Source organism: Leishmania martiniquensis, chromosome 33, assembly GCF_017916325.1.
Source record: "Leishmania martiniquensis isolate LSCM1 chromosome 33, whole genome shotgun sequence".
NCBI classification, from domain to species: domain Eukaryota; phylum Euglenozoa; class Kinetoplastea; order Trypanosomatida; family Trypanosomatidae; genus Leishmania; species Leishmania martiniquensis.
Genome location: NC_090168.1, coordinates 7,501 through 24,785, shown reverse-complemented (window position 1 = coordinate 24,785; position 17,285 = coordinate 7,501). Strand labels below are relative to the sequence as shown.

The 17,285-nt window shown below is 57.5% G+C and overlaps 9 protein-coding genes across 9 annotated transcripts; all 9 read left to right on the top strand.

Annotated features, from left to right (window-relative positions):
• Positions 1 to 183: 183 nt before the first annotated feature.
• Positions 184 to 711, top strand: LSCM1_02483 (uncharacterized protein; the record flags this gene model as incomplete). Its single annotated transcript, XM_067320066.1, has 1 exon — positions 184 to 711. One exon carries the CDS (start codon positions 184 to 186, stop codon positions 709 to 711), a length of 528 nt encoding a protein of 175 aa, XP_067175441.1.
• A 681-nt stretch (positions 712 to 1,392) lies between these two features.
• On the top strand, positions 1,393 to 3,465 carry LSCM1_02482 (uncharacterized protein; the record flags this gene model as incomplete). Its single annotated transcript, XM_067320065.1, has 1 exon — positions 1,393 to 3,465. One exon carries the CDS (start codon positions 1,393 to 1,395, stop codon positions 3,463 to 3,465), a length of 2,073 nt encoding a protein of 690 aa, XP_067175440.1.
• A 722-nt stretch (positions 3,466 to 4,187) lies between these two features.
• LSCM1_02481 (uncharacterized protein) lies at positions 4,188 to 5,519 on the top strand (the record flags this gene model as incomplete). The annotated part of the gene is made up of 1 exon (XM_067320064.1): positions 4,188 to 5,519. The coding sequence occupies one exon, from the start codon at positions 4,188 to 4,190 to the stop codon at positions 5,517 to 5,519; it is 1,332 nt and encodes a 443-aa protein (XP_067175439.1).
• A 629-nt stretch (positions 5,520 to 6,148) lies between these two features.
• Positions 6,149 to 6,847, top strand: LSCM1_02480 (uncharacterized protein; the record flags this gene model as incomplete). The annotated part of the gene is made up of 1 exon (XM_067320063.1): positions 6,149 to 6,847. One exon carries the CDS (start codon positions 6,149 to 6,151, stop codon positions 6,845 to 6,847), a length of 699 nt encoding a protein of 232 aa, XP_067175438.1.
• A 614-nt stretch (positions 6,848 to 7,461) lies between these two features.
• On the top strand, positions 7,462 to 9,021 carry LSCM1_02479 (uncharacterized protein; the record flags this gene model as incomplete). The annotated part of the gene is made up of 1 exon (XM_067320062.1): positions 7,462 to 9,021. The coding sequence occupies one exon, from the start codon at positions 7,462 to 7,464 to the stop codon at positions 9,019 to 9,021; it is 1,560 nt and encodes a 519-aa protein (XP_067175437.1).
• Positions 9,022 to 10,060: 1,039 nt separating this feature from the next.
• LSCM1_02478 (uncharacterized protein) lies at positions 10,061 to 11,728 on the top strand (the record flags this gene model as incomplete). The annotated part of the gene is made up of 1 exon (XM_067320061.1): positions 10,061 to 11,728. The coding sequence occupies one exon, from the start codon at positions 10,061 to 10,063 to the stop codon at positions 11,726 to 11,728; it is 1,668 nt and encodes a 555-aa protein (XP_067175436.1).
• Positions 11,729 to 12,353: 625 nt separating this feature from the next.
• On the top strand, positions 12,354 to 12,674 carry LSCM1_02477 (uncharacterized protein; the record flags this gene model as incomplete). The annotated part of the gene is made up of 1 exon (XM_067320060.1): positions 12,354 to 12,674. One exon carries the CDS (start codon positions 12,354 to 12,356, stop codon positions 12,672 to 12,674), a length of 321 nt encoding a protein of 106 aa, XP_067175435.1.
• Positions 12,675 to 13,230: 556 nt separating this feature from the next.
• On the top strand, positions 13,231 to 15,699 carry LSCM1_02476 (uncharacterized protein; the record flags this gene model as incomplete). The annotated part of the gene is made up of 1 exon (XM_067320059.1): positions 13,231 to 15,699. One exon carries the CDS (start codon positions 13,231 to 13,233, stop codon positions 15,697 to 15,699), a length of 2,469 nt encoding a protein of 822 aa, XP_067175434.1.
• Positions 15,700 to 16,036: 337 nt separating this feature from the next.
• On the top strand, positions 16,037 to 16,612 carry LSCM1_02475 (uncharacterized protein; the record flags this gene model as incomplete). Its single annotated transcript, XM_067320058.1, has 1 exon — positions 16,037 to 16,612. The coding sequence occupies one exon, from the start codon at positions 16,037 to 16,039 to the stop codon at positions 16,610 to 16,612; it is 576 nt and encodes a 191-aa protein (XP_067175433.1).
• Between the last annotated feature and the right edge of the window lie 673 nt (positions 16,613 to 17,285).

Below are 17,285 nucleotides of genomic sequence, written 5' to 3'. Positions count from 1 at the left end.
GGAGAGGTGTAGTGGGCCTATAGATCTTCGCCTATGTTTTCGCCTCTTTCTGCATTTTTGCTCTCGCTACACGTCTCGTGCAGCTGCGCCGTTGCGTGTCGTCATATCTACCTTGCACGTGTCTCCTCCCTCTCAGATCGAGGAGCGACTCTGACGCGATTGAACTGACAAATTTGGAAAGAGATGATGAGACGCACGGGCGCCTGCCTCGGCGGCTTTACCATGAAGTACAAGAAGGGCACAGGCCTCTGGGATGAGGACCATGTGAACGACTTCGATGCCAACAAGTACTTGTCGGCGCGGTCAACTATGCGGTGGTACTATGGGATGGAGCGGCTGCAGACGCGCAATACCATCAACGCCCGGCGCGCCACACAGAGTTACAACAATAACATGGGCCTCCATCATAGTGGCCGCGGCCCCTTTGAGCGCGAGCTCGAGCGCCGTGGCATCCAGGTAGAAAAGTACCCGCTCACTACCACCACCGGCGCGGTGCGGGTCGCGGAGATGGTGCTGCTGCGGCGTCGAGAGCTCGAGGCGCAGGCGAAAATAGAGATGGAAGCGCAGCGGCAAGCGCGGCGCCGCGACGCCCCGTCTGGTTGGTACAACGAAACGGACGGGCCGCTGAATCCGCGGTTCCTGGCAAGCATGCAGAGCAACTACACGCAGGTCATCACAGAGTTACCGAGGACGCCCATAACTGGTACGTAGAGGGGTGCCTGCCGCGCGACTCTTTTGTTGCTTGTCGACCGTTGGCGGTCTCTTTGTGAGTGCTCTCTTTTTTTCTCTATGCTGTCTCGTTAATCCGCTGCCTTTCACTGATGCTCTTCCTCAACGCACAGGAAGGAAGCGCTCAACGGAGCTCGCTAACGCTGCAGTGCGCCATGCAGATGGCTCTTTTCCACACACACACACAGACACGCTCATGCACTTCTGCGAAGACGTTCGTCGCGTTGCGAGAATAGCTTGCACGAGCGCACGGAGGTTGTCCGCGGAAAAAGGACGCAAAGAGGCTCGACGTCCTGGGTGTTGCTCTCTCACATCTCCCTGATGTCTCGTCGAGCATGTGGCAAAGGCCACCTACACTTAGTTTCGGCGCGTTGGGTGTCGTCAATGGCTCTCACTTCTCTGACTAACCCCCTTCTGGGATGGCCGCCGCGTTGTCTTCGCTTTCTAGGCAGCGCAACAACCCCTCTGCAGTTGCTCATATGCTGCCATCAGTATCAACCTCAATCCTGAACGCTTGTGCTCTCCTTTGCGCCCTCGCCGCATCCACTTGATTGCTTCCTGTCGCGGAGGAGCGCGATTCGCGCTCTCCACTCGTCTGCTCCCTCTTCCCCCCTCCTCAACTATATCCACAAGAAGCGAATCGTGAGATTATCAGCAATCACCATGTCTGTCGCTCTACCCTATGATGTACTGTTCTGCACCAGCGAGGACCCGCATCATCCTGTGTCAGAGCTGGGCGGGTGCACCGGCCACCTAAAACCCGGGTCACCGATACCGACTGGCTGGCAGAGCGCGCGGCACGGCAAGACACCGCAAACCTTAGTCATCCGCTTTCATGGCAACGTGTGGTTGCAGCAGCTTCGCATTCTCTCTCACGAAGCAAAGATTGCGACGAAGGTGGAGGTGCGTGTTGCGAAGCTCACCGACGACGACGACTGGAACAACCCACCATCGTTCCGCAACGTGCGCTTTGTCAAGCTGGGCTCCGTGGACTTCAACAGCAATGAGCAGTCGCACTTCAAGTCGAAGGAGCGCAAGACGGTGCACCTCAAGACAGAGGCCTACTTTCTCAAGCTACTTTTCGACCGACCCTTCATCAATGCCTACAACAGCGGGCATCAGGTGGGAATCTACTCTCTCGAGTGCAGCGGGTACCTGATCGAACCCGTCCCATTCCACGCTGACCGAATTGCTGGGGCCCGGTCACCGTCGCGGCGCAGCAGCTCAGCCACCTCGCCAACTGCGCGGGCGGCGGCTCAGCGCAAAACATCTGGAGCGCCCCCGGCGTTGGTCTCGCTTGACGGTCATCGCGCACCGCCAGCGGTCAGCGTGGATGAGTCGACCGACAAGCCCATTCCCCTCGCCACTTTGACGCCCCCGGCATCGGCTCACTCGTCCTCCACGGACAGGGCGCCATCTTACGCGGCCCCGAGCGGAGCTTTCCGCTCTGTTCGTATTCTCGAGTTTGAGGATTTTTTTCTGCGTCGCTCCGAAGAGCTCGTGTCTTTGAAGGAGGAGGCGGTGGCACTAGAGGACTACCACGTCGCTGCCGAGTGCCGCGACAAGTTAGCCCTGCTGAACGACTGGGCAAGGGAGATTTACGAGCTCGAGCAGGACAAGGTGCAGGCAATCATCGACGAGGACTTTGGGGTCGCGCAGCAGGTGAAGATTCGCATGGACACACTGATTGACCAACTCTTTGCACAGACTATGTTACCCTCTCCAGAAGCGGCGATGCCTTCCGCCCAAGGTGACGATCTCGTGCCCGATGTCGAGAGCAGTGCCAGGCGCGAAGCCAGTTTTTCTCCCACCCCCGTCTCGATGGCTGCTGCACCACATGTCGACGATGCGGAGTCGAATGAGTATGGCGCCGTGGAAGTGAACGAAGAGGTAGAACAGATGATCAACATGGACACGCTAGAGCCGCACGAAAAGGCCGTTGCGCGCGCGATTGTATCCTGCGCGGGCGGTGAAGTCGCTTCCGTAGCCCTTGTCAACCGCGGCTTCGACCTTCAACCTCTCATCGCCGCCATTGGCAGCTTCGCAGTGGCTTGCTTGTTTTCACGCCGCTTCAAGCTGCGCGAGGCTGCGCTGCTCGTCCTGACAGAACAGATGGATCTGCTGCAGTCTCCAGCGCAGGCTGTCGAGGACACGCTGCTTCGCTTCCTCGACCTCAACGCGTACGGCCTTCAGGATTCGATCCCGAATGTGGTGTTCGCGGCGTGCGGCTTTGTACGAATGTGTCTTGCGGATGCGGCCAAATGCATCAGCGGTGTACTTTCGCCTCTTGTCGCCCTCCTCCCGCGCCTGGTGACTCGATGCAGTGACAATCTCCAGCGCATTCGCGAAGAGGCGCTTAGCACTCTGGCGCTGTACGTGAGGACGCCCGCCATCCCGACCAACTCGATCCTCTCTGTCACGCTGATGGAGCCTATCGACAAGGAGCGGCGCAACCTGCCGCTCGGCAACCCCAAAGCGCAACTCGCGCGACTCAGTCTGCTTCAAATGCTTGTGGAGAACGGGCGCCTTCCTACGGACGGTGCCGGGATCAATTCTCAGCAGGTGCTGCACAAGCTTTTGCTGCCAACGGTGAACCACCCCCACCCCGAGGTGCGCGATCTGGCCGTTTCGATTCTCCGAAAGCTCATCGCTAGTCGACAGCTCGTGGTGCGGGAAAAGGACCTCGCAAAGGTCATGCACGCCAGCATTCGTGAGAGCATTACCAGTAAGCGTTGAGCAGAGCAGAGTCGGGCGGTGGCAGCGGCTTTGCGTATGGTCTGAACCACCTTCTCTCCGCTCGTGACGCTGCTTGCAGCGGCAGTTGGCTCTCTTATTATACATCGACGCGCCGAATAGGGAGCGGCGTCAGAGGTCACGCATGTACATAAATCAGTGGCAACGCTGCGCATCATCCGACCCAGTTTGATCCTCATCTCTCTTTTTCGCGGGGCACTGGCTCTGCTGCTGCGAAAAAAAAAAGCGCGGAAAGCTCTTCTAAGCGAGCGTGCACACAATTTTCGCTGCTGCACGCCAAACGAAACGCAACGAGGATCCTGACTTTTCTCGATTGCAAGATGGAGCCCTTGCTCGGGTTTACGCCTGAGCGAGCGATCGCACCCCATCGTCTTGCGTTTCTCTGCTGCCCCTTGCTGCTCTGCTGTACTTTGTGTGGGCCTCGCCCTTGTCCAACTGCCGTGGCTCCCTCCTCCTCATGCCCCCTCTTTCTCTCTCCTTCTGTTCTTGTATCACTCTTTCGCCTTTGTATCTACCTCGCACTGAGTTATGTGACGCACACGCACACCTCATTGTGTATTGCCCATCGCTCGCCCGTCCTCGCGCTGTGCTATCGAATGTGCAGTGCACAGCTCTGTTGGCTGCCTCAGGTGACTGTGTGTCCATTCGTCTAATTCACTCGTACAACCGCAGACGTCTGTGTCTCTTTGTCCCTCTCTTGTTGCATGGACATGATGCCTCACCACAGTCCTATCTTCAACGTCGCGGGAGACGTTGAAGAGGCCGATGATGCCTTTATCGATCTCGAAGACCCCAACGTTGATATTCTGGATGAGTCCGCCCTGCCTGAGGAAGATGGCGATGATGCCTCTGTCGAGAACGATGAGGGCGGAATGCATGCAGAGACCAGGGAAAACGAGGAGGAGGGCGAAGGTGGTGAAGAATGCGATTATCTGCAGCTGGACCCCGAGATGGAGGACCTGAATGTGGCCCCTGATCATGAGCCGCAGCGCGACGACGCCTTCGCAACGTTCGTGGCACCGGAGAGAAAGCCCCTGCATGCGATCGCCGTGCACCCACAGCACCCTCACACGTTCGCCGTGAGTGGAGAGGGAGAGGAGGTGTACATCTTGGAGGTGGATGAAACGGCGGTGGAGCCGGGGCTTAAAGCTACCCTAAAAGGGCATACCGACACCGTTAGCCTTCTCACCTTCTCCCCAAATGGGCAGTGGCTAGCGAGCGGCAGTCTCGACTCCAGCGTCGCTGTATGGTCGACAGAGACGTGGAATCGCACGTACACATTGACCGATCTCTATGGCGAAATCATGACACTCTTGTGGCATCCCTCCAGTCTCATCCTTGTCGCCGGCGCCGATGACGCGCAGGCGGCTATGTGGAATACTGTCAAGGGTACCCTTGTCATGTATTTTGTCGGCCACCGCGGCGCTGTCACGTGCACCGTCTGGTCGCCAGACGTCAAGAAGCTGGTCACCGGCAGCACGGACGGTACCGTTCGCGTTTTCAACCCCAAGACCGGGGAGCAAGAGATTAGCATCTCAAAGGATCTGAGCCCCGACAGCGCCGGCATTACGGCACTACAGTATGTGAACGATGACCAATGCGTGGCTGGATGCGAGGATGGTACGCTGCACGTAATATCTCAGCGAAGTGGTAAGGTAGCTGGGCATTTTGAGGACCTGCACGAGCAGGCCATCGAGTCGCTGGCAATGAGCAAGGACTCTTTCTTTCTCCTGACAGCAAGCTGCGACTGCCGCGTTATTGTGTGGAATGTCGCCGACTTTTCTCCTCGCACAATCTTGCAAGTCGGAGAGAGCGTTATTCCGGCTGCTTGGTCACACTCGCACCTCATAGCTGCCGGCTGCAGCGACGGCCAGATCCGTGTATGGGACGGGCGCTCCTCGCAGCAGGAGCCGTTGGGTGTGCTCATGGGTCACCGTCGCATGATCCTCAGCCTCGCTACAACCTCTAGCGTGCTCGCCAGCACGAGCGACGACGGCGCCGCCAAATTCTACCGCTTTACGGAGACGTTTCAGTGACTACCGCGGTGGTCCATCACTGGCAACTTTGCTGGGTGCTCAGGCTCTCTTCCTCCACCTTTTCCTTTCCCTTCAGACGATTAAGCTAAGCTATGCTGTTTAGGTTGGCTTGCTTCGCTGTGATAAGTTTTCCTCGTGTGAGCGAAAAGGGGCAAATACGTGCGACAGCGAGAACAGCGAACTAAAATGTATTTTTGTTTGTAGTGGACAGAACAGAGCGGCATGAGGCGTACTTGAATCGCAGGTGTTTAGCGGTAGAACAGTCACAGACCCTGTGCCTGAGACCGTTGCCCTCCCACCCCCTCTCATACACACGCGTACCCTGAGACACACCAACGCACATTCTCTCTCTGTCGCCGGCTCCGATGCGAGCCTCCGCTGTCCATGTTGCGCCTCCTGTAGCGCATGCCTTTTCGATAGGAAGGGTGCACGGCGTATCTCATGAATCGTGGTTCACCTTTCCGCCGCTCTCCTTGTCGAGCTCTTCTACACTACACCGCTTTCTTTTTCAATTGGGGGAGGGCCGTTCTCTGCTGAGTTCCGTGTCGTTTTGCACTTTGCTCTGCGTTCCCCGCGTCAGTCGTGCGTCCAGCACGTAGCCTACGTACGCATTCTGCCTGCATGAGGACATGGATGAATTCAGGGTGAATGACACGACTCAGCTCGAGGAGGGGAACGAATCGAATGCGGCTTTGTTGCAGCTTCAGGACGCGTTTGTAAGCGCGCTCACAGCGTCGGGGACTCTTGGAAAGATCCGGGCTCAACTTCGAGCAACAGCTCTGGCGTTGATTCGCGGTGATGAGGATCTTCAAGACGCCGCTGTTGGCCCTTTCATGCGCCCACGGACGCTGACAGCCCCTGCCAAGGTAAGCCTGCTGCTGCTTTATGACTTTCTCCAACATCATCACCTTCAGCAGACCGCTGGGGTACTTGATGTGGAAAGTGGCGTGCATCTTCTCTTCCATGAGCGCTCTACTCTTCTTGGCAGCCTGATCGAATTGCCGGGGGACGGCTCCCTTCTGGAGCGACTGGTTCAGTCATACGAGATCGGGATACCGGTGGCAGGCCCTCGCTCCTCCAACGCCCCTGCCGCGCCTCCTAGGACGCCGCTGACGGCGAGTCTAGTCGCGGCGGAAGCAGGGGCTTCTCGATACTCTTTCTCGTCTTCTTCGGTCGCAGGGGAGGAGGCCGCCGCTGCGGCACAGCCGGGGGACCCGGATGTGGAGTATGAGCTAGATAGGTACGAGGACTCGATTCCCTTTTCGGATACTGAAGGCACGATAGATGCAAGCATGCAATGCAACGAGGTGGAGCGTCTCGTAGAGTGACGTAACAACACCTTCCCTTTTTTTTCAAGCCTTTTGTGACGATCATCTCTCTTTCTCTCTCGCCGCGTGTAGCCTTCGTGCAACGGACGCGAAGGAGACTACAAAGTCTCCTTCCCTCCCCTTCGAGCACGGCCGACCAGCCACCATCTTCGTGTGTGCTTACCGATGTCTGCGCAAGACTTGCTCGAGCATCCGCCTCCCCCTCCCCCTCACACACACAGACACACCCACGCACGCAGAAGCAAGGCCCCCCCCCCCAAAAAAATAGTGAGGGCTCAGTCGCATCCAGTTCCGTCCACGTCGCTGAGGAACTTCGCAGTGGAACAGAAGGAAATATGCAGTGAAAATTGAGGTGTCATGAGCTAGTGACTAGTATCGCAAAGAATTTCACACTTTCTCGAAAATACTATGGAGTCCTCTGTGTGCGGGTGTGTGGGATGTCCCGCAGGCTTTCGTTATCGCTGTACCCGTTCCATTCTCGCTTCCTTTTTTCTCTCTCTTTTGCCTTCGCTGCCACCTCCTTCTCTTCTCTGGAAGCGTGCTATACAGTGCAAAACTGTGTGCTCGTGCATGATCTTGTGCTGTATTCTGTCTCGCCGGCTATACAACAAAGCATGCGGTGCAGTCTTCCTCAACGATTTCTGCAGGTGAACGCCGCGGCGTACAAGTGTCTTCTACAGACACTTCGCCAGTGTGGCGTCGAGTACGCACCGACTCTGCCCGAGAACCTCTCCAGCAATTTCTCTCATACAGCAGCCGCGCTGTTTTCGCCCCTGCTCACGACGCAGTTTGATGCGCATCAGCATCAGCTGACAACCTTAGGCGACGCCATTGTCGACCGCTATTTGTCAGCTGCCGTTCTAAAGTACTGCGCGCACCGCGGCATCACACTTACCAGCAATGCCGCCAGCGAGCTGAACGCTGTTCTTCACAATCACTTCACGATGCGCCTTTTCGCCAAAGATCTCCACTTCGAGGCGATGGGGATGATCCGTGACGAAGGAGATGCCGAGTCTAGTAATTTGTCCGTAAGGCCTCTGGATTTTCTTGAGTCGGACAAGGCGCCAATGAGGAGACAGGACGTCGCCGGAACGTCGTATCAGGTGGCGCTGCTCCCTTGTGGGCAGAGCTCGCTTGGATGGAAGTTCTCCCAGTTCATTGGTGCGGTCCATCAGAGTATAGGACTGGACGCAGCAACGCGCGTGCTGGAACACCTATACCAGCTGCAGGATGAACCGAGCGTGCCGAGGCGAGCTTCGCAACTGCTCCTCCGTACGCTCGAGCACTTTCCGGCGCTGAATGTGGCAGAAGCGATCCTCGCAGCACAAGGCCTATCGGTGCACTACACTGCCCGATCTCGTGTGCTGCCCAGCGACTTTCAGGAGTCAACGAAGTCCACGCATGCCACTGAAGCCTCTTCGTCGGAAAGCACACGGGTAGCAAAGGACGCCGGTCTTGGCGGCGGTCCTCAAGACGATGGTGACAAGCTTGCTGTCGTTGCAGGCTTTTGCCCCCCGTGCACAGGTGCGAGGGATATTACGCTAGAGTCCCTAGCGGACCGCCCATCACCCTCTAAAAGTCTGGCGTGTGGCCCTGGCCTGGTCGATTCTGTCGCCATGTGGCGTCGGCGTACACGCGAACTTGTCGCTCGACAGCTCGAGCCTGCGCAAGGCGCGGCCGCGTCTCTGGCATCTTCTGCAGGATCGGCGGATGGCTGGCTTTCAACGGAGGAGCGGGCCACTTACCAACGTGGGCCTGCCTTTTCCGGCTGGGTTGATGTTGCTGCGACGACGTCGTTCGCCGATACCTACGGACACTCCCAGCCGGAGGACGGTCGCATAGTGCGGCGGACGAAATTCAAAAAACAGGTGCGCGATCCCTGCTTCTACGACAAGATGTCCGACGCCCGAAACGGTGTGCCGTTCGACACCAACGGGCAGCCTCTTGCAGCGTACCTTGACGGCTTCGCAAAGCCTCATCAGCGCATCTTCGAAGTTACTATGCTATCCGGCGCTGGAGGCGAAATGAAGCTCGTTGGCCGTGCCATATCTTCTCGCTACACTTTTGCCCGAGAAAGCGCGTGCCGCGCGTTGATCGGCGGGGTTCTTCAAGATATCCTGACTCTAGACGGCTTCTCCGGTGCGGTGGGCGCCACAGGTGAGACGGACAGGTGATGACAGGCGCAAACAGCTCCCTCTACCGCAACTATGTTCTCTCCTGGACTGCCTTTTTCTTCCTTGTGGGCAGTACCCATGAAAGCATGGCTGTTCATAGTGGAGCGTTCGAATGTCTTTTTCTGTTCTCGTGACAGGTGATGTGGCAGTTTTTTTTTCATGTGTGCCTATGTGCTTCAGCACCCGCGTGATGCGAAGCAGTCGCAGAGACGTGCGGTGCCGCACAGCGTCGACTTTCCTATCCGAGCAGGACGTGCTGCCTCAGCTTGACTCATCGCGCACCCCGCGAGACGCTTCCTGTCATGTGGGTGGTCCCCCAAATGGTCTCCTCCTTCGTCGGCCGGTTCGGTTCCGTACCACCAGCGCCTAACGTGAGGGCTCCGTGAGATACGCTGGAGGCTCTGTGACCGCCTTTCAGTAATCTGAGGTGCGTGACTCTGTGCGCTGCCGCCTCTCGCTCCCTCACCATGCCACCTAGTACCCTCCCCTCCCAAGATCCTTAGGGATACATCGCCGTCGTCTACTGTCGCCACAGGCGCTGAGCCCTGTGCGACCGTCCGTAGAGACGCCGCGTTGGCTGAGGAGCAGGTGTTAGTTTGGTTGTCCTGCGCAGCTTGGGGTGCTGTAGCCTACCATCACGCACTGATATGTTCCACGCTAGCAGGCCGGTGAAGAGTGCGGTAACGACGCTAATCACACCACAAGCTTCCACCGCTGCCAGCGCCCGCCTTTCGCAATGTGCCTTGGATGGCGGGGCTGTCTAGAAGAGTCCAACAACGCGCCTGCTCGGCCACAGGAAGCCCCGAACCAAGATCCCATAGCCTTTCACCACTCTGTGTCGCAGTCGTTTACCGGTGCTGATGTCTGTCGCCTTTGCTCACGCCCACTTTCCCCTCTGTCTTACGCTTTTTCCTCTCCTGCAGTGGCATTGAAGCCCTTCGCGGCTCTTCGGCCTCTTCACTGATTGCGAAACCGTTTCACCTTTGGCTTCTCAGCAGAGGAATGGTCCGAGGCCGAGTTTCTTTGTTTTTGGAGTTGCATGCTTTGGTGCAAAGCGACGTTTGAAGAGCACTTCGGCCCACGTAAGTGCCGTCTTTTCCCCGTTCAACAAGAGCTCTTCGACTTTGTAGACAGTATAAAGAGCATCAACGACGGCGACGATGAGGGTGGCGGCTCCTCGACGGGAAAGCATTGGCTCTGCTTCTCAATCGAGTTCCCGTCTGCGAGCGATGTGTCGCACCTTCTATCGCGCCATGCACCGACGACCTTATTTCAGAGACGCCAACAGCCCACCAGCGTCCTCGACACTCAGCGGAAGCGAATGCGCGAGGACTTTTCTCTTCTCTACGGCGCCACACCACTCTCACAACAGACCCGCATGTTCCTCGCCGCCACGGTCGAGGGCATACAGTCCATCTTGACGCATGTGGAGGCACGCCAGCTGCACCTCTACGAGATTATTCGCGAGGGGTCGCCATGTCATCTTTTCCTGGACGTGGAGCGAGCAGCGAATCATATGGCAGTGCAGCATGTCGTGGCGCTAGATGACGACTCGGCATCGTCTTCGGTTGAAGAGGCCGATTCCGTCGTGCGAGTCGACGAGGACGTTGGCGGCATCCGGCGCACGGTTTTTCAGTGCTCGCAGAGCCGGTATCAGGAGCTTCTTCGGCACGCGTCACATAACCCGACTGATGTGTGTGGGCTCGATTGTTGTGTCAAGCCAGACAATCGCAACACGTGCGACACGTTGCTGAGCGCTCTAGAAAACTTTGTGCGCGATCGGTATCCGATGTGGGTGCCGCCTGGGTGCGATGCTCACGGGGAACGAAGTGTGTTTGCGGAGGTGTGGGTGCTGGAGTCTGCCCCTCTTTCTGGCGTAGCAGGGAAGTTCTCGCAGCATTATGTTCTAAAGCTGCATGGCCGCCTCTTCGACTCCACCAACTCTGTGAAAGTATTCGTGCGCGACTTTGTGGCCCACCTTAGCGAGCGAGCGGGGTGGGATTCAAAAATGCACAGCGCACTTTTTTTTCACAAGCCTCCTGTGTGGTTCCCAGTTTTCCGTGATTTCCCTCTCGATTACCCGCGCAACACACTCCCCTATCTCCCGCGGCGATGCGTGATCGACGAGGCTGTCTACTCCAAGAACCGAACAATGCGTTGCGTTGGCAGTTGCAAGCTCGGGAAGCAGAGTGTTTTGCTGCCCTACCGTCATTACGTCGGGGGCACCTGCGTGGAACAATTCTCACCCTCTGCCACAACCCCAGCGGTGTCGTGGGATGTTTTTTCAAGCACTTTGATTGCGCATCACGACGCCACCGACACTAGTATGTTTTCTCTCATAGAACTCGTTGAGAGAGTCAAGGCGCCGAAAAGTCCACGGGCCTTTGTGGCGCCCGCTGCGCCGACGACGTTTGGCACCGCCGCACTTAAGGTGAATCTCGAGGAGCTGATGTCGTGCTTGAGTGGAGTGTACTCGCGTATTGCAGATCGCGCCTGCTCTGTGGGCCCGGCGCACTGCCTTACCAACCGGTATCTCAGTTTTCCTGTCCGAGGAACGCGCTTTTGCCAAAATGTTGGAAGAGAGCACAAGTCCAACAATGTCTATCTTGTGGTGGATGTTGAGCGAATGACGTTTGTTCAAAAGTGCTTCGACCCGGACTGCGCCTCCTATCGATCGCCACCCCGCCACCTCGGTGACAGTGTCTAAACCAGCTAGTCGCCGGTGGGGAAGGCTTTTTCCGTGACTGTGCGGTGCCCCTTTGGGCATGGACCCAACGAACTTTCTGCCGCCTCGTGGAGCCGAGCGTGCGTTAGTCCCCCACCTCCTTCCTCCTTTCTCCACGGAAAGAACGCAGATATAGATGCCCACAGCGAGAGGTTCACATGAATATCATGCACGCTTTCTCTACATGAACGCACCTCGTCCCCTTGAAGTGCCCGACACTGCACGTACCATTACTCGATCGGTGCCTTCCGGCGATACACAAGGGAAGCAGGCAATCTCTCAGGCTTCGGTGATGATGGCCGGCGGTGGTCGAGGCCTCTTTCCCCCCGACGATCGCCCTGTATGCGTCTCCCTTTCTCTTTTACTTTCTCCTGTACCTGCCATCTTTTTTTTTTCTCAATGCATCGCCGGCCGCTTACTTGCTTCGCTTACGTGCGCGTCGTGGTGCGCAAGCTGTGCAGGAAAAGTTCTCCTGTCTCTCTAGTACACACCGGCTTGTTGCACTATTAGCACAGACCTCCTTTGAGCGTCTTTTGTGTCCCGGTGAGCATCTGTGCCTGCCCCTCGCGTGCGCTTACACCTCCGTCCGAACAGGCGTACAGGCAACATGTCTGTAATGGCAACGACGATCTCCGGCGATACTATCGCCCTTGACATTAGTCCTTATAACGTGTACGGGTTCCGCCCAGGACAAATCGTGCACTTCACAAAAAGCCTTCGGAACGGAAAAGTAGCCCTTATTCGTGGCGTCAGCGATGGACTTCTTTGGTTTGCTGTGCTGCCCGATGCTGTCAGCGCATCCACTGCAGAGGCGCTCCAAGCGCCTGTTCATACAGTGAGCTGCCGATGCAAAGAAGAGCTGATTCGTCAGTACGGATGGGTTGTGGATGAAAAGCTCAACCTGCATGCCACAGCTCCAGCGGCGTAGAAGTAAAAGGCACCGGAGGAGACCTGCGCGCCACCCCATATTCAATTGCTCGCGTCAGTCTGCTCTAATTCACCCCTCGCGTCTGTGGACTTGGTGCGCATGCCTGTGGCGTTCGATGTGTCGACAGCACTGGGCGCGACCCTCTCCCTCTTCCTCTTTCTCTCTCGCCGCTGGTGGAGGACGCCGTTGTGCTACTCTGCGATTAAAACAGGAAGGAACCACTGTTCGCGACACCCTGCAAGGCATCTCGACAGAATCGTGTGCGCCAATCACATGGATCGCCCTCTTGTATTACGAGTAACATCGCTCCCTTCTCTCCCCATCGCCTCCACGCCCCCTTCGTCCTTTTTCTCTCCTGCGTTGGCTTGATGCAGGTGTGCGCGGTACCTCACCAAGGATAGCAAGAGGGAGAGAAATCCACGCGAGAAGGTGGTGCAGCGACCCTGCATCGGCACCTCTCACACGCATCTCGCTTGCGCCCGCGGCTGCCCCGTGCCCTGTCTCCTCTTTCATTCCATTTCCCCATCTCCCACCGACCAGCTCCCTGCGCGCGGCAATGAGGCGCAGCACGGTTGCACGCTACTACTGGTCGCGGTATCGGATGCCGTCGCAAATGCCTCGATTTGACGGGCCGGCGCCGGTGGCGGCCCCGCAAAACATGAACAGCACCAAGACGAACGAATTCATCGACCCCATTGATGACAAATTTCCTATTTCGATACGTGGCACACTCGTGCGACCCGATGTGCCCGAGGATCAGTACGTGGATAGCTGGTATGTGTGCACCTCCATGACACACCATCTGGGCGACTTTAGGCCGTGGAGTGCGAGCGCACCCGCGAACGCCTACCGTTTTCGCCCATACAACGAGTTCGACTCTAAGGGCCGCGAGTACGTGGAGCAGCTACGGAAATTCAGTCGGTACTCGCCGCACGCGGCCCGGGGGAAAGGCTCCAAGGGGTTCCCCTTTCGTGAGGCGTACTTGACGAAGATGAACACGACTGAGACGGCCGCGAGCATCCCGACGCGTCAAACGATCATGAATCGTGCGGTGGCCGAGCGTCTGCAACACGCAAGGGTCCTAAGCCCGCTTCAGGTGCAGCGAGACGTCGGGCGGCTAGAGGAGCCGCTACCGTGTGCCGGTAAAATCCCGGCCGATCCTTCCACCTTCCCTTTTCGCTGGAACACGGAGGACTGGTACGAGTACGAGGTGGCGAAGGCGCGCAACAAGCGCTTCGTCTTCGAGAACACGAACGACAACGGCGTCCGTGCGTCGGAGGTGACCTATCGCATCGTGCTGGAGGGGTACTGGGACCATCACGTGATGAAACTCGCTGACGATGTAGTGATGTTTCTGAAGGATGTGGGACGCCAAATAGTCGAAGAGAAGCTGAAGAGTGTGCGTTCCACCCTTGAGAGCCTGTCGAGTGGTGGCCTAGTAGACAGTGATCTAGTCGGTGCCTTTAACGCGTCGTTAAAGGGACCCTTCGGCGGCGCTGACCGCTACGATGTCGAAGAGGTGGCGCACTTTTTGCGAACGGAGCTCGAGCGTCTGGAAGAGCAGTGCATCGGACTTATCAACCGTGCGAATGTTCCCATTCCGGGCACGTCGAACATGTATGATGCGAACGTCTCGTGGCCGTTCGTGGAGAAGATGGAGCCGTGGACCCGGCTGGCTGAGTTCTGGACATCCTCTTCGGATACTTCCTTCACTGAGCTGGAGATGTCTACGGCGCACTACGAATTTCGCAAGTACTTCCGTGTTGTGGTGGTGAAGATGCCGTTTCATAGCACCGAGTTCGAGCAACGAATCTATGGTCTGCGCCACTGGTTGCACCGACAGACAAGCTGCGAGTTTCACACCACGTACCGCCGAAATGTCGTGCATGACAGTGCCGTATTCCCATCCGAGCATGACGTGGAGGTCAAGCCGTCACACGAGCACCACCGTCTCTTTTCCTTTGCATTGGATTGGCAAAGCGCGCCGGTGAATTACCTGAGCGTCGAGCTGGCCAGACAAGGTGACAGCTGGGCATCTCTTGCTCAGCGGATGGGGTGCTCCGAGTCGGAGCTTCGTGCGGCCAATGACACGATGGAAGAGGTTACTCCTGGGGTTGCGGTGAATATTCCGGGAAGTGCGACTCGGCGTTTGACCAGCTTCAGCGCAACCCCATCGGTCTTGCCTCTCCAGCAAGAAGGCAACAAGCCGCCCATCACATCGTGGCGGATGGCAGCCGAGCTACTTGGCTGCACGGTGGACGAGTTGCAGCAGGCAAATGGGGCCGCTGCGCTCACCTATGTCGCTGCTGCGGACGCGGGCGATGGCGCGTTCGACCCCGCTGTGAAGGAGCTGTTGGTGCCCCACACAGCCACCGCCGTGTCGTCCGAGTCCGCGTTTGCATCGTTCGAGCCAGTGTTCGAAGGCGACACCTGGTCGACCATCTCCGCGAGGCTGGGCTGCACGGAGGCGGACCTGCTTGCTTGCAACGACGCGGACGTGACACGCACCGACGTGTCCTCGCGCTCCGTTGTGAAGGTGCCGGCGAACGCGACGACACCGCGCCGTGTCGTACACCCACAGCTCCGACCGAAGGCCGCCACAGACGCCTTGCTGGCGCGCACCCTTGGTGAGCAGGTGGTCGGCGGCGTCAGCGATATCCCCAGCCTCCCAGCAAATGCGGCACAGTTCCCACACGAGTACCACACCTCCACCTCGCGGTTCCCCACGACGCCGCAGCTGACGCTGGCTAGCGACAACTGGGTTGCTTACACCGCCAAATATCTGGATAAGCAGCTGGCACTCACAGACGAACCGACTCCGGTGTACAACGTGAATAGGTTGTGGCCGATGCAGCAGGTGCCCGGGAAGCTTGATCAGACACCCTTCGAGGAAGATCAGACGTGGCTCATGCACCCCATCCCAGTGCACCAGATGCAGCAGCATCACCCAGAAAAGGACTTGCAGGACCTCCCGTTTGTCAATCACGAGCAGTTCCCGCGGTCGCTAGAGTGGACGGCACCTTGATCGAATGGTTTCTGAAAGAGTGTTGCATGTTGGCTTATTTTCCCCTGTCTCTTTCTTCGTCCCTACGCGCGGCGTTTAACGATTGGTAGGCTGAAACCCAACGTGCATCCTCAAACCTGTGTCGCCGACGTCCCTGTAGATGCCGCTTGTGTCCTCCTCACTCATTGGTGGCGCTGGCCTCGACCTTGGTGCATGTGCCTTCGTTGTCCGTGAGCACTGGAGTTCACCACTGTCCTCCTCGATCGCGCATCTTCCGCACTTCTCTCTCCTCCTCTCGCCCTCCTTGTGCTCCTCGTAGCCAGTGCGCTTCTCTCCCTGAACGCCAAGACGGTGTGTGATGCACTCGTATTCTGACCTGTTATGCGCGCGCCCACAGCTACTTTTGGGCGACACACTCACCCCGTTTACAGACGCTCATGTGGTACATCAACTGGTGGACTTTGCTTACTCCCTCGGCCTGGTCTCGCCTCTCTGGATGTCGTACGACCTTTCCCTGATGAAGAGACTCACTCTGTGCCGCGGCACGGTACCCGTCAATGTGTGGCACGCCATGTGCGGCCGTTCGTTCTTTCTGGCCCACCCATCGCACCTCTGCTACAATATCGACCGAAGCAAACTCCGAAAGGCTTCCCCCGAATCGGCTCATCCCTTTACGCTAAAGGCTTGTCGCCTCCAGCTTACGTGGGAGCCTACCTGCCCTTCCGTGGCGCTTTGCTTTCAGTCCGGACAACCCGTCCGCAGCAGCCATCAGCTGTGGGTTCCTGATGAGCTGGTAAAGCAGGTTCCTGTCCACCCACATCTTTCCGCGACGATTCCCCCTTTTTTGACCTTTGTGCATGTAGAGCAACTACATCCCACAAAACATCTCAGCGCGTTCCTCCAGAGGTTACGGCGGACGCACCTTTCCACGTGACTGCCGACCTGCCTTCTCTTTGAGTATATGTGGACGTTGCTCCTCGACTGTGCGTGCGCCCTCTGCTATTTCCTGTTTTCCGTTTCTACACCCGCTCGTCTCTGCCTCCTCACCTCTTACTCAGAAGAATCGCATGGTGCGCAGCGCCAATGATTATTATAAGTACGTGCTAGATGCGCAGCACACGATGCGGGGCGCTGCTCGCAAACGGTACGACTTCTCCCGGAAGAGCCATGTGCCTTCAGCCCCATGCTGCTCTTCTGTGACGGCCCTTTCACTCTCCCTAGGCCACCGCCCATCTCCAGCAGAGCCAACGATTTACTTCAGCAATGAATCCTACAAACACGCGATAAAAACAATCGATTGTATGACTCTACCGCGGCTCTTCACTTCTCTTCGCCGTGGGAGACCTCCATGAGCGTCCTTGCGGCGAATTTTTTACCCCGACGTTCTCTCCTTGCTCACTGAGGGTGGGTGGGGTACGCGCCCACTCTTGCTATCATCACACATAAGCATCATGTTTTGCTCCGGTAAACCCAGCGCTCCTCCAAATAGGAGCACTTTCGTCTTCTGTTCCCTCACCTTCTCAGCATCGAAGGTCGTAGGGGAATAAAAACGTACACTGGTCCTCGCACCACCGTGGGCGCAATGCGTTTGCTAAGGCACCCTCTTT